Genomic DNA, 22,230 nt, shown 5'->3' on the forward strand with positions numbered 1-22,230 from the left:
TAATGACATTTTTTAACTAAATCAGATAAGGAGTTTTTATGCATAAAAGAGGAAATGTCGGTCAGCGTGATTAAGAAATATGAATCTCACTGAACGAGTGCATACAACAAGAAACAGAGTGTAACTAATTAATCAATCAAACAAGTAGAATTATAGAAAGTTACGAGTATAGTACTAAAAAAAGCACATGTTAGTTTGCTTGTCAAAGTCCAGTGCCTATAAATTTTCATTTGGAATTGATGTGTGTATAACACAAACATACACAACAAAGAAAAATAAATAAGCTAGTAGTACGACACTCTCTTTTGGAGATAAGAAACAAAATGGCTACATTTAGCTATTTGTGTCCTCTAATATTTATGTGTATCATAGTGTCTAGCCATGCTCAATTACAACAAAACTTCTATGCCAAGAGTTGTCCAAAAGCAGAGAAGATTATTTTAGACTATGTCCAGAAACACATTCCAAATGCTCCATCTCTTGCTGCTGCCTTAATAAGAATGCATTTCCATGATTGCTTTGTCAGGGTAACTAATTAGTACTCTCTCTGTTTCAATTTATGTTTGTTACTTTTCATTTTTAGTTTGCTTAAAAACGAATGTCACCCTTTTATGTTTGATAAGTTTGTAATGACATTCTTACTTTACCTTCGTATTGTTACTCGAACTCTCCAAAAATGTTGCTCAAATCCTCCAAAAATGTACTACTTTTGAAAGATCCAACATGCATCCGCCAGTAATTTTGAAAAGTGCGAGAAACATAGCTTTATCTTAATAGACTCTCTGACATGACATTTAAAACCACACATCTCAATTTTTATTCTTTTACTTTCTTAAATCTTGTCCTTTAAGCAACAATAACAACAACATACCCAGTATAATCCTACGAATGGAATCTGGGGAGGGTGGATGTATGCAGACCTCTTTGTGAGATAGAGAGGGTGTTTCCGATAGACCCTAACTATGACATAAATTGTTTGAGATGGAGGGAGTAGGATACATATCTTGTGCTATTTCACATGAAGATATTCATTTGACAATTGCATTTATAGTTAAAGTGCTATTTTCTTGGTTCCTTTTTCTTACCTTTTGGGCTGTCATTTGTAGGGATGTGATGCATCTGTGCTCTTGAATTTCACTTCAAGTACAGGAAACCAAACTGAAAAAGTGGGAATCCCAAATCTAACACTGAGAGGTTTCTCATTCATTGATGATGTGAAGAAAATAGTTGAAGCTGAATGCCCTGAAGTAGTTTCTTGTGCTGATATTATTACGTTAGTTGCTCGAGACTCTGTTGTGGTCACAGTAAGCCAACAACTTGAACTATCTAATTTCCAACTTATTCAACCATTTTCTATTTGTTAATTGTCACCATCTTTTTTTCCTTTTTGGGGAATGATAGGGAGGTCCTTTTTGGAATGTACCAACTGGAAGAAGAGATGGTAGAATTTCTAATGCTTCAGAGACATTATCAGACCTCCCAGCTCCAACCAGTAACTTTTCCACTCTACAAACTGATTTTGCTAGGAAGGGTCTTGACCTCAAAGACTTGGTCCTATTATCTGGTAAGCAAAAATTATTACTTCATCAGTTCCATTTTGTGTGACACTATTTTCCTGTTAGTCTACTTAAGAAAGAATAACACATTTTTGTATTTGGAAACAACTAACTACATAAGCTTTTCATTTACTCTTGCTGAGAAGTTTTTGCAGCCACACAAATGATATGATATGTTTAAGCCACAAGTTTCAAAAATCTCTATTCTTCGTTTGAACTACGCAATAACTATGTCACATAAATGAAAATGGAGGGAGTACTTCGTACGTTCAAATTTTATGCAGTAAGCATTAGAGTATGAGAGTCAAACTAAACAAAATTTCGATGGGAATCTGATCAGATATAGAATTTTCAAATTCAAAATAATAAAAATGTATTTCAAAAAAACCGTAATCAATGAAGAACCTATTAATTTGACTCTCCAAATAGTAAGAGCACCACATATAATTCAAAATAATTACAAAAGATATTTCAATAATTGCAGTAAATGAAAAACCTATTTTGCCCTTCAAATAATATTAGGTCCACCAAAAAAAAGAATAGAGGCAGTACACTCAGTTTTGGTCCGTTTCTTAATTTGCCACGTATAGTAAGATAATCGCTTGTATATGATAAGGAAATGATTACATGTGTTTACTTACGATTTAAATAGAAGAAAATAATCTTACAAATATCTGCTTTATTTTAATTCCTTCAGGTGCTCACACCATTGGAGTCTCTCATTGCTCGTCATTCTCAACGCGTTTATACAATTTTACTGGGACTTTTGGTACTCAAGATCCATCTTTGGACAGCGAATACGCAGCTAACCTTAAGGCCAGAAAATGCAAATCAATCAACGACAACACAACAATAGTCGAAATGGATCCAGGGAGTTTCAGGACATTTGATCTTAGTTACTACAAGCTTTTACTCAAAAGGGAGTTTCAGGACATTACCTACCCTTTTGGCCAATCATTACTACCCGGACTACCCGACGTCCCTACCCAACATCCAGATGAGGCCTTTTCCTTCTTTATACTAACACGTGGAGAAAGTGTCCATATGGTCTCAATATGTTCTTTTTTGGCTTAATGCATATGCAACCCTTTAAATTTGTCCTTTTTTTTATTTTTTATTTTGACATCTTAACTAAGTGTTGTTCCTATTGAACTTAGTCTTAAGTGTGTCTATCACACACAATCTGACTTACATGTGAGTTTCATTTTTTTAGTCTTGCGCGTGAATGTCAATCGCGTCCTACATGGAAAATTCAATCAATTAAAACACCCCACCTATTTTAATAAAACCCAAAACTGGAAAATAAAACTGGAAACTATAATTGGAAAATAAAAAAAAACTAAAAAAATTTGCACGATTGCCGTTATTCGAGGGTGATATTTAATCTTTGCCCCTCAAATTGCTGGTCTTTAATTTTTGTCTTTCGCCTAAAAATTCCTGGTTCCGAATTCGAACCCCCGCTCAGTCAAAATTTTTAAAAAAATTTGCAAGGCTAAATTTGGATTTATAATAAGGCATAGTTCTACCTTACAAGGTAAAGTTTGCCTTAAGGTAGCAACTCTACCCTTAAGCTGGAGAGAGTTTGCATGAAACTCTATGCAAACTCTGCCTTAAGCGGCATAAGGCAAACTCTGCCTTATAAGGTAGAACTCTGCAAGGTAGAGTTTGCAGACAAACTCTGCCTCGCGATTTTTTTTTAAATTTTTTTTGACTGAGCGGGTGTTCGAACCCAGAATCTCAGGGTATTTTCGGTCACTTTTTTAAGCGAAGGGCAAAAATTAAAGACCAACAATTTGAGGGGCAAAACTTAAAGACCAGTGCCTTTGAAGGGCAATCCACACAAAAAAATGAATCTTTCTCACTATTTCGTCCAGACCTATCACAAAAAATTGCGGATTGGCCTTCATATGTACTGGTCTTTAATTTTTGTCCCTCTAATTGGTGGTCTTTAATTTTTGTATCTATTTCTCATTTAATGAAAATTTGTGGGCCAAAGTACCTTTATTCGCTGGTCTATGAAACTAAATATTCGGGTTCGAACATCAGCAGAGGAAAAAAGAAACAATTTCGCAAGACAAGATTTCATAACAAACTATGCCTATTCGGGCAAAAGCTATGTCTTAAGGCATAATTCTATAGTACTACAGAACTATGCCTTAATGTATAGTTTCTATGTAGTTGCTTTTCCGACATAGAAACTATGCCTTGTGACATAGTTTGTAGAATAACTTAATTTCTACAAAAATATGCAAGACTAGACATGCTTTACATAGACACTATGCCTTGAGGCATAACTTTTGCCTGAGTAGGCATAATTTGCTATGAAATCTTGCCCTGCGATTTTTTTTATACTCTGTTGGGTTCGAATCCAAAATCTCAGAGATATTTTCGGTCACTTAAAGTGTCGAAGGCCACCCGGGAAATAGGGCATTTGTGCGAATGACCCGAACTATCAAAATGGTCTTTAGTTTATGAGGTTTGGATTATTTTGATGCTTGATACATAACATCTAATTGAAATTACTCCTATATATAAGAGGCAATCCAAAGAATTTTGTAGTACTTAGTTACATTGTAACCATTTAGTTGGCTTGCCAACTAAAAATGATTTGCTCTTTCAAATATTTGCCCTTATATTTGTTATTTATTACTTCATATACCAAAATATGTTTTCAATAAATCAAGATATTTTCAAACCCTTTTTGGTAATACATGGCCCCTTAGACTAACTTTTTGGAGGTGAGGTATGTACCATGATTTTTTTTTCTATGTCTTATTTTTGCCCCTACATTATTTCTTTTTTACTTGGGTTGCCACATCCAATAATATGGTACATATAATTTAAGCCCTTTAAAAATATTTAAAAAGTTGTGCATGGTGATGATGTCATCTAATAGAAATAGCTATGCACAAAGATAATCTAAAATAGTAATAATAATAATTTTGGAGACTCATTTGGTACTGGCAGAGCATCAACCATATTTTCTTAGTAATTCTAAAATTGCCATTAAATTTCTCTTGATCTAAATTTTATTAAAAAAATCATTTTGAATATATAAATTTCAAAATAAAAAATAAATATTTAGAAAATAAATTTCAAAATCGATCCCTAAAGAAAATAAAAATGAGAAGGAACAAAATTATTAGATATATACGTCGTTGCATCGAGACATGATGTAATTATTTAAATTTAGCGAATGCTAATGTATTTGGGGCTATATCATAGTTATAATATTATTATTATAACGCAAATTTAGAAAATATATTAGATAAAGAAAAAAGAAAAGAAATATCATTTGCTCAACATGCATTTCTTGAAAGGAAAAGAAAATTTTTAATTAAGAAAAATTAATATTTTTTCATATATCTTTTAAATATTTTGAATAGTCAAGTATTGAAATTTATAGTACTTTTCACATAATTTTTAAATATCTAAATTTTCAAGGACTTAGAGATTTTTTGCCCGAATTCACTGTTAAAATTAAACTGTTTGACTCTTAAAATTTAAACTGTGTGATATAAATTAAAACTTAATGATTACTTTATTACCTTGATCTTGGACCGGGCTCAACACCGGCTTCCCGACACTACTAGTGTTAAATGTGATCATTTTAGTCCTAAAACGTAACTTTGTTAAGAAAACACGGTTGCTCTCCTCTATCAATTAATCGTCATAAACACGCCCGTCCATTAATTTACAGATCAAATTAAGAATACCAGAATTTAACCCCAAATACATTTCAGATTTTTCTGATATTTTTCGGAGAAACATTTATCTCAAGAAAAACAGAAAAAATGAAAATGAAATTTCCTACTTACTAAATAAAAGCACTTACGAGTACAGGTAACACTGGTTATTTGTTTTTCCTTAACAGCCATGTCCATTTGATGTTATTTGGGTTTATTGTCATCTGTTAAAACCTCCATTTTCTTTTGATTCTTGAATGAAGAAGAGATTAACAAAGAATTAGTGGCTTCAAAAAATAATAGGGAGGATTAAAATTCATTTTCTCCTAATAAATTTTACGCTCTTGGTCTTTGACTATCGTATTACTTTGTGGTTGTTATTGCTCTATCATGCTTTTATAGTACGTTGCCATAGTTTATTCGTTTCCGTTATTTCTTTTCTCATGCTGTTTGGAATTGTTTGTCCTTATAGCGAGGGTCTATCGAAAACAAACTCTCTACCTCCCAAAGGTAGGGTAAGGTACGCGTACACTCTACCATCATCAGACCCCATTTGTGGGATTTCACTAGGTATGTTGTTGTTATTGTTTCATTTACCGGAGAGTTTTCCTGAATGATATATGTATTCTTTTAGCTCTATCACATGGCATTTTAGGTTTTTAACAGAGTTAGGGTTTAGGACCAAAATGCTCACATTTTGCATACATTAAGGGCTATTTTGATCGTTTTCTCTAGTTTTTATTGGAGGTTAAAATCTTGAAGATTAGCAGGTATGTTTCAAATTTTTGTATTTGATTATTGAAGATTTCACTTGTATTGGTGTATAGTTTATTTTTTACCTACATATGAATGTATGGCGAAATTTTATGGGCAAAATAAGCTATCATGTGCCTTTTGATGATTGTATTCAAACACTTGGTCTAGTCGGCTTTGAGGTGTGTTTTGATAAATAGTTGGTGATGGTTGAGGTTGGAAACGCAGACACCTAATAGTACGAAACTCGCAAAAAAGTGATACGTCAAGTGTGTTTTTGACCATTATGTCTGTACAAATCTAAGTCAGTAGTGATCAAGTAGCTAATGCCATACTGAAGTTTTTTTGACTCAAAATCGTTTCATGCTGTCAAAGAAAATAGATGTGAAGCTGGTGCCTAGGCTTACAATCTTTTTTGTGTGCAGTGTGAGCGGTCTGAAATCATGTACGAACAGTGTTTTGCTGCATCCAGTTCTGGAGTTTTTTTTTGTTGATAAGTAATTCAATTGGGTCATTACTGAAAGCTGTTTATCATTGTGTGATGATTTTGCCTATGAATCAACTGCCAACTTTTTCATATTAGTTGAAGTTAGAGAGACCGCTTTTGTGGCAGGCCTGCTTTTGTCTTCTGTATCTGTAAACCTGCTACTCATTCAACATAGCATTCAGCTTTTTGCATTGTTACTCAAGTTCAACTTAATCTTATGGACAGTTATGTGCTTCAATCACATGACAACAGTTGAATATAATGCATAGCTTTTGTTTCTCCTTTAGGTTTCTTTAAGTTCAAGCCGGGTTTGTTTTCGTTGAAAATCAAATGGAGGAAATAGGCTTGAAGATACAAGCAAGAAGACCAGTAGAAGCTTTTGAAATCAGATTTATTATTACAGGTGATGATCGAAAGCTCAACCTTGATCTATCTTGTCGGAAAAGCAACAGAAGGGGCGATGTAGATCCTTTGCTCAATCTTTTCCATCCTCCAAGGTCCGGTAAAATGGTCCTGAACTTAACAGCTCTTTCAATGTTCCTTACGTTCCTTCTCCTTCGACTTCCCTTTTTTCTGCTTAATGAAGCAGAAACATGAACAGCAGGGAAGCTGCAACAAGAACTCCATTTTTCTCTTCTTTTAGTAGTCGTCTGATCTGTTACAGAATATCAGAAAATCAGTATGTATATATGGGGCATTCCTGTCTTCGATATGTATTTTCTCTTTTATTTATTTGTCCCGTGATTGTATTCCCTACAGATAAGAAGATGCCTTTCTTAGGAGCCATAAGCTATTCAAGTTGATGATGCCCGAGGAAAGGTGGTTCCTTTTGCTTTCCTTTCTTTGAAGGTAAGATTTAATGCTAACCAAAAATTGTTTTTAAACAATGCAAACGCCACTCCCCTTGGTAGCTACTTTCCTGCCTTAAAACTTTTGCTTGCCAGCAAAAGCTTCATTTCCCATCTAATGAATGAGAAAAAGAGGAAAACAAAAGGTAGGTTGCATTAACCAAATCTTTTGGTTTTTATGTTGCCGGAAAATGTTTGGGCCTCTGCAGTAGTGCCGTACATGGTATATCAGTAATTCTTTTTTTCACAAAATTGGGGAGAAAGTCACTTTTAGGGCGGCTGCTTAAAACATAGTCAGCATTTGCAATGTATTTAAATTTTAATCACTTCTTTTCCACATTGGTTCTTCTCCTCCTCATCTCACTTAACCATCCATCACAATTGATGGTGTCTTTTTCTTGGAAGTTCCAAAATCAATTGAAAAAATAATACATCTTCTTGAGTGTATACTTGGAGTGCAAGTTCAGTGATGTAGCACATGACGAGGGTGTGGAAGTGAGACTTGAGTCACAGGCCATCCAAAAGCGAGGAAGTTTTAAGTACCTTGGGTCCATTATCCAAGGAAATGGGGAGATTGATGATGTCACACATCGTATTGGGTAGGGTGGGTGAAATGGAGGCAAGGTATTCCCAAAGTTTAAAGGCAAGTTCTACAGAGCGATTGTTAGACCTACTTTGTTGTACGGGACGGAGCGTTGGCCAGTCAAGAAATTTCACGTCCAGAAGATGAAGGTGGAGGAAATGAGGATGTTGAGATGAATGTGTGGGCATACTAGGAAGGATAGGATTAGAAATGAAGTTATTCGGGACAAGGTGGGAGCAACCTCGTTTAAGGACAAGATGCGGGAGGTGAGACTGAGATGGTTTGGGCTTGTGCAGGAGAGATACATGGAGGCCTCAGTGCAAAGGTGTGAGAGGTTGGCTGTGGACGGTTTCAGGAGAGGTAGAGGTAGGCCGAAGAAGTATTAGAGAGAAGTAATTAGGCAGGACATGGCGCAGTTACAGCTTACTGAAGACATGACCTTAGATAGAAGGTTGTGGAGGATGCAGATTAGGGTAGAAGGTTAGTAGGTGGTAGAGCGGGTCTCGTGTATCCTTCCATACCAGTAGGTGTAGTATTACCTTGGTAGTTTCTTGTCCTTTGATTTCCTGTTATTATCTGCTATCTCTTGTACTTCAATTATAGTATAGTTTGCTGCATTTACTGTTACTTTTCTTCATAATGCTTATCTTTACTATTTTGCCATGACTTCTTTACTTTCTTCAATCCTTTCTAACTTTTTGTCATGCTTTCTCTTGAGCCGGGGTTCTTTCGGAAACAACCTCCCTATCTCCCAAGGTAGGAGTAAGGTCTGCGTACTTCCCCAGACTCCACTTGTGGGATTACATTGGGTATGTTGTTGTTGTAGTGTATATTTCAAATTTGATCATGTTGCTCAAAGCGAAAAGATAGTTTTCATACTCAAAAGCTTGTTTGTGGAAAGACACATTGAAAACCAATGTTTTCAAAGTAGTAAGTGACCAAAACAAGTATCAACCTGATTACACCGGTTCTTCTCCTCCTTCTCCTCCCCTTTTTTTTTTCCCTCTTATCTAGGATTTGAGATTACCAAAAAATTTGCTATTCATTAATCCCGGATTTGAATTGGTTTTGTTTCGCTTTACCTGAAACAATAAGTTCACGATGGTTGAAAATCTTGAAAAAACGTTGGAAAAGCTTGAAAAACAATGACAAATCACCATTGTTGCAAAATGGGTTTATTAGGTCTATTGTTGCTTTGGCAAGTTGATGATTTGGGTTTGTTCTTTATGGTACATGAAACTTGCCTTTGAAATTTGAGTTTATTTGAGGTAGATTTGGTTGTTGAATCATTTGTTTGATTGTTGAAATTCGAAGAACGAGTTGCCGGTTCTGTGCAGAAATTTGTTCATCTGAACGTCGTGAAAATATCTGACGTGTAGCCAAATAAATGCCTTGATCTCATGCGAATATGTCTAAAGTTTGGCGTTTGGACTTTGCCTAGTAAATCGTCGTTCCTAATCTTGTCTCTCTTAATATACCCACAAATTCATCTAAGCATCATCATTTTCGCTACCTTCATCTTCTAAACGTGAGAGTTCCTGACTAGCTAAAATTCAACCTCGTACAACATAGTTATTAAACTTTGATGAATTGATTTGAAGAAGAAAACTCGAACTGAAACAATGGTGATTGCACTGCAATGGAGTTCACGAGTAGAGAGAGAAAGTGTGGAGCAAAAATCTGAATTTGTGAAAATGAGAACTCAAATGTTTATTTCCACTAACTGAAAGTTATATACACATTTACAACTCACTTTACAGCTGTCAACAGCTAAGCATGACGAACTAACTCCTAAACTAACATACTCTAATCATTAGCTAACTATAATGTAATTAACTAATTAATTTAAATTGATATCTTCAATACCCCTCCTCAAGTTGGTGGTGATGATTTCACAGCCAACTTGATTAGCATAATTGAGTGTTTGATTCCAGTGAGAGCCTTTGTGAGAATGTCCACTAATTGATCAGCAGTGGCTCTGTGATGCAAGGAAATGAGCCCCTCCTGTAGCTTGTCCCTAACAAAATGACAATCCACCTCTATGTGTTTGGTTCGCTCATGAAAAACAGGGTTTCTAGCTATGTGAAGTGCTGATTGACTGTCACAATACACTACAATAGGAGACGGACAACAAATAGTCAGTTCATTAAACAGTCTTTGTAACCATGCTAGCTCACTTAAAACTTTTCTCAATGATCTGTACTCTGCCTCTGCTGAGGACAAAGAGACAGTCTCTTGCTTCTTTGACTTCCAGCTCACAGGACTATTCCCCATTAGAACCAAGTATCCACTAACTGATCTTCTAGAGTCTGGACAAGATGCCCAGTCAAAATCACAAAATGCTTTTACTGTGCAGTCTGGATCATTTGACATGAAAATACCCAAAGTAGGATCCTTCTTCAAGTATCTGAGCAGATGAAATGCTGCTTGTAAGTGTGGTTCCCTAGGATCCTGCATGAACTGACTCAACTGTTGCACACTGAAAGCAATTTTTAGTCTGGTGTTGTAATGAAATCAAGCTTTCCTATCAATTTTCTGTAATATGTTGGATCAGTCAGCGGTGTCCCCTCCTTGGCCCTGAGCTTCATGGTGGGATCGAGAGGTGAAGAGAAAGGGCCAAGAGTGGTGCATTCATATTCCTTGAGTAAGTCAAGACCCAAGAAGTAGTGTAATTTGCCAGGGTCTTTAATCTTGAATGTGTCATGCAAGTATAGCTTGAGATTTTCTGATTTCTTTAGAGTCTGTCCCTGTTAGAATAACATCATCAACATACACAGCTACAAACACCATTAAAGACCATTTTTCTTGTAGAACAAGGAATAATCATGATGAGAATGTTGATAACCTCTGAAGGACATTGCTTCAGTCAACTTGGCATACCATTGCCTACTTGCTTGTTTCAAACCATAGAGTGATTCGTTGAGTTTGCACACTAAGGTGGTGTCAGTCACATCTAAACCTTGGGGTACTGTCATATATACTTCTTCATGGAGATCCCCATGAAGAAATGCATTGTTGACATCAAGTTGAAACATGTCCCAACCCTTCTTGACTGCACAGGCTACTAAAGTTCTAACAGTAGTCATCTTGACTACTGGAGAATATGTTTCTGTATAGTCAATACCAGCCTGTTGAGTGTATCCTTTTACTACCAATCTGGCCTTAAATCTCTCTATTCTGCCATCTGCTCTATGTTTGACTTTGTAAACCCACTTACAACCAATAGCTTGTTTCCCTACTGGTAGCTGCATAAGATCCCAAGTGTTGTTTGCATAAAGAGCCTGAAATTCTTGTGACATGGCAGCTTGCCAAGCAGGGTTCAAAGCTGCTTTTTCATATGATGAAGGCTCACTATCGTGACAAACACTTTGAACAAAAAGCTGACCAGTAGGGGTCAGTGCATCAGGGGCAACATGGTGGTGTTTTGAAAAATAAAGCATTGAGGGAAAAACAAAATGTATGTTTTTAGTTTTATAATTAATTAAAATATTATTAATTTAAGAAATATATATCAATTATTTTTTACAATATTAGTTACAAAATATGATTATCAATTGATATAGTTTCAAGAAACAATATATATCTTAATACCTAATTTAGTATCATTTATAAATGCACATATTTGTCAAATATTAGCTTTTAAATTTTGATAATTAATTTTTATTTTTAAAATTTAATCAAACTGTAATTACACTTGTGCAACCAAACAGTACGCTTTTAATTACACTGTAATTACGATATGACAAACAAACAGGTCTTCGTAACTATTATATTGCGTAATTACTACCCTAGTAATCACACCAATTCCAGTTACCAGGTGGCTTTCCAAACAGACCCTAAATACATATATGGTAAGCAATTAGCAACAATCAAATGCAAATCTAAATTAGATCACATCGTGTAACGTATTTCAAATTTATTCAATACCTTTGCACTTTTTAAACTGATTGGTAACTCCTTTTTTTATTTTTTAAAATTTAATTGTTTTAATAATAAATAGGCTGGTAGACGAAAAAAGATGGTAACTACTCCTTCAATTTCAATTTGTTTTTTTTGGATTTGACTTGACACGGAGTTTAAGAAAGTAAAATAGACTTTTAATCTTGTGGTCTTAAACTAAAGATATGATGAATGTACTAAAATGCCCTTTAATCTTGTGGTCTTAAACATGCCATGTGGAAAGTTGAAACTAAAGAGTTGCCAAAAAAGGAAAGAGGTTTAAACGAACTAAAAAGGAAAGAGGTTTAAACGAACTAAAAAGGAAAGTAAGACAAACAAATTGAAACGGAGGGGTACCTTATATAAAGTTAAATACACAGATAATGTAAATATTTTTTCTACTGTTAATTTGTGTATCCTAAATAAAATAAAAGGATGGGGGTTGTTTCTTGTTGAGAGATTTATGAGTTTTAAGTATCTGACATGGAATTCAGTGCAAAATTTGCTTAGAGACCGAAATGGTATTTGCAGAAAGTTAATGAGTGATTGTCCAATTGTGAAAGTGTCTATTAGATTAACTCAAATTTAAGAAGGTTCACTAACTTTTACCGTTACCTCTTTTGTTCGGAGCTTCGGAGGTCAAGAGTTGCAGTAAAAACTGTTGTTTGTTTGTCACCTAAAAAACTTTGACTTGGACAACCAATTGATTTCTTTTTCTTCTTCTGCTTGGTTTTTAGGATTGGCTTCTATTTTGACTTCGCCTCTAATATGAATTAACACCTCTTTATTCATTTTGCTTTATTTAGTTATTTATTACTATGGGTAAAATATCAAAGGATAAAAAATCTCTAGGTCCTTTTCTCCCTGTGTTGCTCGGTCTCTTCGGAAATGTCGACGGGTGCGTGTGAGATTTTCCAAACGTAGTGCATTTTTGGAGAATCCGACACGGGTGCATCACCATTTATCCTCTCTATCTCGCAAGGTAGCGGTAAGGTCTGTGTACACTCTACCCTCCCCAGACCCCACTTGTGGGATTACACTATATATACACTATCTTCTTTTTATTTCTTTCACTTTTGCATGTATTGTCACTTACTATACTTTCAATCACCCCTTATAAAGCTTCCATCTTTCATTTCCACCATCTCATTCTCTCAATTCAACTCTCTTTTTTATCTCTCTCTGTGTGTGTATTCTTCTTTGCATAATCTAAGTGGGATTTTTATTCTTGAGGCTCTTTCTTCATTTTTCCTAATTGTTCTTGCTCAAATCTTCTTTCCCTTCTCTTGTCTGCGGTTAATTAAGGCTTTGCTTTTGGTGATCATGGCCAGTTTGGAGGCTCAACATTTGTAAGATTTTACGTGTTAGATCGCCAGTTATTTTATAGCAAAAGCAACTACGCCTCAATGTTATTTAGTACTTACCTTTTTAATGCTTGATACACTTGATAATCTGCGCTTGTCTACTTTTCCTTTGATTTCTAACTTTATGAGAATTTTTCCCTTTGTTTGACTGTTTTTAATCATGCTTCTCTGTTAATTTGTTTGCGTTTTTTAGACTTGAACAAATCATTCTCGATTACATGTTTAAAAGAGGTTTCCATCAGACTGGCGCGGTATTCTTCTGCGAACTGTTTACCAATCAAAATCATGATGGTAAGTAACTCTTTTTAATGAATTCTATTCGTTAATCAGATGCTTAAAACTGATCCTCTAATGAATGAAGATATGTGTTTTAGGCCTTATTTTTTTTCATTAAGATTAAGACGTCTGAATCTGAATGAACATTTGAATGATTAAGATGTTTTCTCTAGATCTGAACACTGAATGATTAAGACTGTTTGTTTTTCAACATCTATTCGTACATAATTTATTTATTTAAACAAAATAAATATACAAGTTAAATAAAAAAGGAACTAAATAGTAGAAAATAAATATAAATTTAATAAAATAAAATAATTATTAAACATTTATGTTCGCTAGTGATCTTTGTAGTGGTGGTGTTGGTGATGGTTGGTGCTAGTGGCTAGTAATGGTGGTGGTGATATTTATGATGGTGGAGGTGGTTGGTGTTGTAGTAACTGGCGCGCTGGTGGCGGTTGGCGGTGGTGGTGGCTGTGATGGTGAAGTTGGTTGATGTTAGTAATTGGTGGTGTTGGTGGTGGCGGCTGAAGAATGTGTAGTGGTTGATGATGGTGTTGGTGGTAGTTGGCGGTGGTGCTAGTTATGATGGTAGAGGTGGTTGATAGTAAAGACTAGTAACAGTGATGGTGGTGTCTGATAGTGGTAACGGGATGGAGGTGGGTGGTGGTGTGTGGGGGTGGTAGGTTGAGAGTGGATGGGTGGTGGGGGTGGGGTTGGGAGGGTGGTGGTGGTTGACAGTGGTAGTTAGTGGTGGTGGGGGTAGAGAGTGGGTTGGGGTGAGGGTGGATAGGTGGTGGGGCGCCGGAGGTTGGGAGGGTAGGGGTGGGGTGGTAGTGGTGGTTGTGATGGCAAAGGTGGGTTGTGGTGGTGGGTGGGGTAGGGGTGGAGAGTGGGTTGCGATGGTGGTGGGTGGGTGCTGGTTTGGAGGATGAGTTGGGAGTGAAGTTGGTGGTTGTGGACAGAGTAGTGGTAAAAATTATCCGTGAAAAAGTATCTCTTAATGATATTAAGGCTTTTCTCAAGATCTTAATGATTAAGACCTATTCAGACCAAATAAGTGGCTAGATCTTAATGTAAACAAATGCACTAATGACCTAAGGTCTGAACCATTCATATTCAAACCTCCATTAAGTGCAAACAAATGAAGCCTTAGTAATGGGTTTTTTATTACACCTGAAAGGGTCATAAGTTTCTTATGCTTAATTAGTTTGGTAATTCTTACTTATGACCATATGGTGCATTGCTGATCATGTTGTTCTTGAAATTTGTTAATAAGTTGAGGGCATTCTCCTTGATTGATGTGGTACATTATAGTTACCTAATGTTGGATGTTTTAACTGTATTAATTGCCATTTACTATCTTGAAAAGATGTTTGATGGAGTTGACGTAATGTGATAATGTGATATCGAGCTTTGGAGTGATGATTTTTGATTTTGTGATTCGTTTCAGCCATCGATTCTCCTCATGAAGCATTTCTGCAAGCGTGTTGGGGTAAATTTTATGAAGCATACAACTTTATCTTCCCTGACGTTCCTTTATTTGCTGCCGAATCCTTTGATAAGGTGTTACCCATGGACCCTTTATATGCCATGTTCATGTTTAACTGATATGAAATAATTTCGAACTCAATGCTCGATCTCTGAATTCTCAGGTCGAACAGACTCTGGAAAATGTTGTGGCTGATAGCGGTCCCGCAAATCAATTCTATGCTTCTGATCATACGGGAGCAAACATCTCTAATGTGATGCCGTCACCTCATTTGACGGCATCCTCTGCTGTGATGGAATCTAGCGGCCCTGATCATATGGACGCTAGATTTTTAGACTTGTTGTCATCTTTTGATGCCTTTTATGCTTTACCGGATTTATCAGACTTACAGCTTCCTGGGTAATAGCATGTTATGATTATTGCTAAACTGATCATTTTTGCCTAGTTACTTGAACAAGGATTATGGTTGAGTGCTTGACGCGATGTGGATTTTGTTTCCTTAATTTGTCTGATATCATTGTCTTAAAACTGCTATGGCAACGAAAGAAGATTGACCAAAATCACGTTCTTATTTTGTCTGTGTATTGCTATTAATTATGACCTTCTGATATATGAAATGTCAAGAGTTTCTTGCAAAACTTGGCTATTAAGGAATGCTCTTTAGTCTAGTAACTAGAACCAACTGCTTGGCGTGTAATATGAGAGATTTTTCACAGTATCTTGATAGTCCAAGCATGTTTTGTATATGAAACCATTACTTTGGTTGTTGGGTTTGCATATCAGAATCTTCTAATTCTGTATGTTGTATGTTCATGTCCTTCAGCGATCAAATGCAGCAAATGCCAACTATTCCTCCAGAGTGGAATGCAAGAGTATGTTTACATTCCCCACACATTTGCAAGCTTTTTAATAAAAAAGTAGTTGAAAATAATTGACAAGTTTTTATTCCTTCCAGGATGACATACCTGGCATAAACTGGGGAGAACCTACTCGAATGGAACCAAATAATCATGCCCCTGCTAATGTTTTGCCTGCTTCACCAGAATTTTCTGATGCGGGTTTGTTTGTAATTTAGCTTTAAACATTTTGCATTTAGTTTATATATGTTTTTGTCTTTTGCCATGATAATGGCTGATATTTGATTATTAAGATAATCTGTAATTATTTTTAGCATAAACAATTCATCAGAAGGATAAATGCGCATATACTGAAGAGGATTGGCTCACTTTTAATGTGTGTATATATACCTCTATCACTTCGTCATTTTCGAATTGAAAAGAGGAACTGCATTGTTGAAAGACGCACATGTAATCAGATTAAGAATGTTCAGTTTTTGCTAATATATGAAAACGTTGACTAGGTTTTGCTGATCTACTTGTTACCTATCAGTCTCTCGAGGACAAATTAAACATTCCTCTTTTTAGTAGGAAACTAATAACAGATGCTTTGCAGCTCTTGCTATCGGGCTCTTCAACCACCTACTCCCGGATGCATCAAACTCTCCATCCAAATAAAGATTGTTTGATTATTATCTTGCTTTAAGCATAGGATGGAGAAGTTGATATTTTGAGAAAACTGCTACTTAGATTCTATATTTAGGAAAGAAAGTCGTGGGAAAAGAGAGAGGTCACCTATTATCCTTGAAAATGATGAAGAGGCATGAGTAGTCTGTTACTTTTATGCTCCTGTAAAACAAGCTTTATCCATGAGTAACCCGAGTGTATTGTGTTGCATAACTTCTGATACAAACATTTCAAAAATTATTAAAGGAGTATTCGATGATAGTGATTGCTTTCTCCCAAATTATTAAATGCTTGTTGCTAATTTCTGAATCAAATTAGTCAACTAAGATTATATATGACACACTTCCCCATTTGGGTAAAGATGCATGTTCCAAGTTGAAGTAAGAAAAGGATGAGCATATGGAAGCGGTTAGGAATAAGATCCACCAAAGCAAGTATGCGGCAGAGGCACTCAGTAAAGTTCTTAAAATGGAACTTTTATACAATGCACTTTCCCTTCCCTTCTTTTTATCTTTTGGTTTTTGAAGATGACTCTGTATGTGCAATTAATTCCATTGACTTGCTGACCAACAGTTACTTACTATGGTTTCTTGGTTCTAGTTCCAGTTTCATTTTCAAGTTCGATTCATTATCAATTGGAAGTTATCACGGCAAAAGACACTAGGCAAACTAACATGGAAGGAAATATGAAATAAACAGACAATCTTTGAGACTCAGATTCAGCAAAATAATCAGTGTGATGAGTGCTCTTCATTATAATCACCACAAGAAGTTAGATTGTACAATGTGCCCAAGTAGCTCAGAATTAAGGCTTAGTTTTTGTTGATATATTATATAATGTTCCATCAGGATAGTAGATCTATTGGCATTTTTATTCACTTTTAGATCTCCTTATCATTCTTTTTAGAATTTTAAATTTCTTTTGATCTTCTTTTTGAATTGTACCTGTAGATCTCCTTATCTTTCTTTTTAAAATTTTAAAGTTCCTTTTGATCTCCTTTTCGAATTGTACCTGCAGGGAACAGCAGATCTCTCCAACAAGCATCTCATCAAGGATGGCCATCTGTTGTGAGTACCTTAAACTTTTGCATCGATAGAAATGTATAGTCCATTAGGGTGTTTAGGTTCAGTTCAACTTTTAGTTTGTTCATTCCTTTCATATTCAACACAAGGAGTTGGCTGAATTCCCCCAGTCATTAGCCATCAAAGTTGTACATCCCAGTGTAATAGTGCCGACTAAAAAGGTACAGTTTCTGAGAACTACATCCTTTCATCAACAGGATGTTTTGCCAAATGTTGCAGTTCAAACATTGGATCCTGCCTCTGCAAGTTCTGGTGATTTCTTTTGTATGCTCACTCAAGCTAACTCGAGTGGAAAAGATGCAGGCGTAAGTTGAATACTCAAGTAACCATTTCGCTCATAGGGATTGTAATTGGTTTTCAGAATTTTCTGATCTTTGAAATCTCTTTGTAATACCTTGGAAATCAAGTTATTATTAGTAAAAATAAGAACCATAACTTAAAACTCAATTTTAAAAGGAGGAACCTATGTAGCAGAAAGAAAAAAGAGGCAAATTTTTTTAGAGTACTTGCATAGGCCAGCAATCAACAGATTGAGGGACAAAATAGAGGCTATCCTACTATACTGATGTGATCGAGATCTTTTTCCTGCCTTACTTTTCTTCTTGTTTTCTTGTTTCTGGCATTGGACAGATGCTTGGTGATACAAGAAGAACTCCGGAGAATCTACCAGCTGACCAGCAAATAATTGCTTCTATGGGAGGAGTTATGAGAAATTCTGGAAAGCAACCTGCAGTGCAGAGTGGCAGAAAGAGGAAAACTCTATCGAGTTCTCTGGCACCTGTAAGATCATTTTTCTGCATCTACTTCTTAAAGCCCTTTGTGTGCTTGTGTTTGCATTTCACTGTGTCTCTGACAGACATCGGCATCGTTTTTGGGGATTGAACAAATGAGTTATATATGGTCGTCATCAATGTTATTCTTGCTCATTTCATGTCTTCCTGAGCTGTAGGTTGGGAGAGAGAAAGCTACTGCCGTTGGTCTGGTTGATGCATTGACGGAAAGTTTTGCTGCGCCTGCACACACTCAAGCTGAACGGGAAGGTAGGTGACAGCAAGCTTAATGTTTCCTAAGAAAATTAATATTAAAAAGGTGGCAATTTAGATAATTGACAGTTGACAGAAATAGTTAATCCTCCATAAGTGGTATCACTTTTTGTTTGGTTCTATACTCACCCAGCTAGGTTGTGCATCTAATGCTGTTATATTGAGGAAATAACTTTACCCCAAGAGAACCCAATCATGCAGGTTTTATTAGCATTATACCCTGCTTCATTCTTCCAGATGCCACTAGTGTTTTAGGAACTATACTGAAAGCTTCATTGCACATATCTGGAGGTGTATGGTTGACCATTGATATATGATATTGTAAATTGTCACGAACCTCTTTGCTTAAAAGCAAGTAGTGATGTGGCAGCTTCTCATGGTGGTAAGTAGGTGTTATCATCTGTAAGTTCCTCTCGTGAAAAATTGCAAGATCTTACATTTGTTCAGTATAACTGTTTTTAAAATGAAAAAAAAAAGGATGGAAAGGATGTGGTGTCACATCTAGGTTTTAAGATTAAGCACTGTAGCTTCTGACTTTGTCAGTCTCTTACCCTGATGGATAAATTGCTAGTCATCGGCACAAAGGATAATTGACTTCATATTGCTTTGCAGTCATCTCTTTCAAAGAGATTAATAACCTTCAAACAAAGAGTAAGCTCCTATGTTGCCACTTCAACTCACAAGGAGATTTGTTGGCTACTGCTGGAGAAGATGGGAAGGTTGGCCTTATTTATCGTCAACAGCATTCTAGTTGGTCAAATTAGAGAGGGCGCCTCCTGTTATCTTAACTTTTCCTGTTAACAAATTGTACTGCAATCTATGTTTAGGTTCTGATTTGGGACTTGGGAAATGGCAATGTTAATTCTGGAGAAGGTCATGCTCACTTTGTTACAGATATCCGTTTTAGACCAAACTCAACGGTGTTTGCAACATCTTCCTTTGACAGAACTGTGATGATATGGGATGCAGCCAAGGTACTACCTCTATTTGCGATTGCAGATCCTTGGTCGAATGAGTCTTTCAGTTACTTTTCTTTTAAGTTGTAATGGCTCAGAAGTAGCAGTCAGCACAGAGTCAAATCACCAGGATATATATTCACTAGTTCTATGGTTTCGTTGTTCTTGGACTTTTCTTCTGATTTCTGTGTTAATTTTATCCTGATTCTTTTGCTTGTACTTAGACGAGAACATATATATTTTTTAGCTGCTCGGAGAATTGTCGATGTGACATTTATTGCCACATTCTTTATGTCTGTAGTGAGGATGCTCAAAAGATTTAATCGTAATCATATCAAATATCAGCATCATCATGTTTTGCTGTCTACAATACATTTCATTTGAGTCAATAGTTGAGGAATTTGTTGGTATCAAAACGTCTTATGCAATCTTTAGATCTTCAGAATCTTTAGTTTTTCTTTTGTTCTGGTTATCAGGATTTCTCATAATGATAATTGTCTAATCTCTTGAATTGCTTCCTTTTGATCCGTGTCTATTACAACCATGATACTGTACATATCTCACCATTTTGTCATAATCCAGCCAAGCAACCCTTTCCAAAACCTTGTCGAGCATACTGGGCATGTGATGTCAATAGATTTTCATCCAACAAATGTGGGTCTCCTCAGTTCTTGTGATAGCAATGATGATATTAGACTGTGGGATGTCAGTACGGGCGATTTCAAACTCATTTTAAAGGTTGGTGTCTCCATTTCCTTCCTTTTTTTTAGATGTTGGTAAAGGGGTATCTCTATTTGACATACAAAGGCTCCATAATTTGATAGTTAGCTGTTTTTTCTGCTTCCATTTTAATTTGGAGATTACTTAGTTACCTGATTATGAATCATTGTTGAATCTGTTTTGTCATGACTTCCTGCATTTGTTTGTAGGAAATGTTTTTCTTATTATTCTTTCGTTTTTCATTCCAAGCAATTTCAAGATTTTCAAGATCAGTAGTTGGTTGCATGTGAATACACATGCAAAAAGATAGTTTAGGAAATAAAAGGGTTTCGTACTGTTATTTGAATCAACATCCATATCACATACAGCAACGCATTGTACAGTGTTATAAACAGTGGTTTATTGAGAATTAGCTATCATTCATTCACGAATTTTTTTATTGATTAGCTCTTGGTACAGATGCAGGGAGGTGGTAAACAAGTTAGATTTCAACCTCAACTTGGGGACACTTTGGCAGTTTCGAGCAGAAATATTATAAATATCTTTGATGTCGAAACTAACAATATCCAAAAAAAGTTACAAGTAAGATGCTTATTCTTGATTATGGATCAAGCGTGTTTTAAATTTGTTATCTGTTACTATATCGTATCAATGTGGGTTCATTTACTTTGATTTATAGGGACACGTCAAAGACGTCCATTCAATCTGCTGGGATATGAGTGGAAATTTCATGGCATCCGTTTGTGAGGATAGTGCACGGATATGGTCTGTTAGTGAAGGAAAGTGTATACATGAACTGCGCTCCAGTGGCAATAAGTTCCAGTCGTGCACTTTCCACCCTCGGTACGGTCAAGTGTTGGTGATTGGTTCGGATAAGGTATGCTTAACGCAATGTGGACATTTTCTGCTGAAGCTTTGAGCTCGATAATTCCTTTGTAGACTTGGCTCGATTAATGTTTATATATATTTGCAAACCAACAAATTTAACTTAGGATGCTCATAGATAAGTTCTTTGTAGACTTGGCTCGGTTAATGTCTCTAGATATTTGCAAAATAACAAATTTAACTTAGGATGCTTAGATATTGAACCATCCTGAAAAAGAAAGAAATGAAACAAAGAACTTCTTTGTCAGCCAAAGCTAAGAAATGGAAAAGGAATAATAGGAGGGTAAGAATACGTGATATCTGCAACTTTGGGTTCTGGTGTCACAATGATATGTCTTAGGGTGCACATTTGATATGAGGTTTGCTTCCGATAGTACCATTGTTATTCTTGCTAATTTTTTTTTTTTTTATCTCAATAAAGAAAATGTTGATTGCATATTAATTTCATCTTTTGCTTTCCTACTGGTGTCTGATCATTCCGCGGGGCTTAATCAGTGACTACTTCTGTGTTGATGGGAATTCAGGATTATTAGATCTCTAAACTACTGAGTAGTTTCGATGTCAAATGAAATTGTTCATGTTTGAAGCTTATTCACATTTATAGTTCTTGATTTTTCTTTCTCCTTTTCCCTCTTCATCTAATAACTATTGCATATTGTTGCAGTTTCTGGAGTTGTGGAATCCAATCTCCCAGAGCAACATAACTTGGCCATGCAGTGCACCTGATGGTATAATTTCTTCATTAGCAGATTCACCTCCGAATGGAACCATAGCTTCAGTGAGTCATGACCAGTGGATCAAGATATGGCAATGACGTTTCTTTGTTGATCAAGAAACAACAATCATTTTTTCTTCTTCTTTCTCTTGTTCAAATTACATCAATATCTGAATGAAACCTTTCGCTAACAACTAACAAAGGTGCATTAGAGACCAAGGAAGGTGACAATATTCTTGGCGAATCACATGTAATGAGTTATCCGAAAGGCTGTATCAGTCACAAACTTTGACCATTGTTTGAAACTCATCTGTTCTATTT

At 35.8% G+C, this 22,230-nt stretch overlaps 2 protein-coding genes across 2 annotated transcripts; both read left to right on the forward strand.

Annotated features, from left to right (window-relative positions):
* The first annotated feature begins 263 nt into the window (after window positions 1-263).
* Window positions 264-2,671, forward strand: LOC132640582 (peroxidase 3-like). Its single transcript, XM_060357220.1, has 4 exons — window positions 264-527; window positions 1,107-1,304; window positions 1,402-1,564; window positions 2,254-2,671. Exons 1-4 carry the CDS (start codon window positions 324-326, stop codon window positions 2,628-2,630), a joined length of 942 nt encoding a protein of 313 aa, XP_060213203.1. The 5' UTR covers window positions 264-323; the 3' UTR covers window positions 2,631-2,671.
* Window positions 2,672-7,458: 4,787 nt separating this feature from the next.
* LOC132640583 (uncharacterized) lies at window positions 7,459-22,230 on the forward strand. Its single transcript, XM_060357221.1, has 17 exons — window positions 7,459-7,476; window positions 12,705-12,845; window positions 13,410-13,507; window positions 14,946-15,058; window positions 15,148-15,383; window positions 15,808-15,856; window positions 15,940-16,042; window positions 17,526-17,575; window positions 17,788-17,895; window positions 18,221-18,370; window positions 18,540-18,630; window positions 19,246-19,352; window positions 19,461-19,607; window positions 20,172-20,327; window positions 20,757-20,891; window positions 20,989-21,186; window positions 21,859-22,230. The coding sequence occupies exons 3-17, from the start codon at window positions 13,435-13,437 to the stop codon at window positions 22,006-22,008; spliced, it is 1,866 nt and encodes a 621-aa protein (XP_060213204.1). The 5' UTR covers window positions 7,459-7,476; window positions 12,705-12,845; window positions 13,410-13,434; the 3' UTR covers window positions 22,009-22,230.

The sequence above is a fragment of the Lycium barbarum genome, chromosome 5 (genome assembly GCF_019175385.1).
Source record: "Lycium barbarum isolate Lr01 chromosome 5, ASM1917538v2, whole genome shotgun sequence".
In the NCBI taxonomy this organism is placed as follows: domain Eukaryota; kingdom Viridiplantae; phylum Streptophyta; class Magnoliopsida; order Solanales; family Solanaceae; genus Lycium; species Lycium barbarum.

What these genes read in the sequence shown, in the direction of transcription:
- LOC132640583 (XM_060357221.1), top strand. Translation starts at nt 13,435, where the DNA reads ATGTTTAAAAGAGGTTTCCATCAGACTGGCGCGGTATTCTTCTGCGAA. An exon ending in CTGCCGAATCCTTTGATAAG is followed by an intron (nt 15,059 to 15,147) that starts GTGTTACCCATG and finishes CTGAATTCTCAG; the next exon opens with GTCGAACAGACTCTGGAAAA. An exon ending in CACTCAAGCTGAACGGGAAG is followed by an intron (nt 18,631 to 19,245) that starts GTAGGTGACAGC and finishes ATTGCTTTGCAG; the next exon opens with TCATCTCTTTCAAAGAGATT.
- LOC132640582 (XM_060357220.1), top strand. Translation starts at nt 324, where the DNA reads ATGGCTACATTTAGCTATTTGTGTCCTCTAATATTTATGTGTATCATA. An exon ending in GAGACTCTGTTGTGGTCACA is followed by an intron (nt 1,305 to 1,401) that starts GTAAGCCAACAA and finishes GGGGAATGATAG; the next exon opens with GGAGGTCCTTTTTGGAATGT. An exon ending in AGACTTGGTCCTATTATCTG is followed by an intron (nt 1,565 to 2,253) that starts GTAAGCAAAAAT and finishes TAATTCCTTCAG; the next exon opens with GTGCTCACACCATTGGAGTC.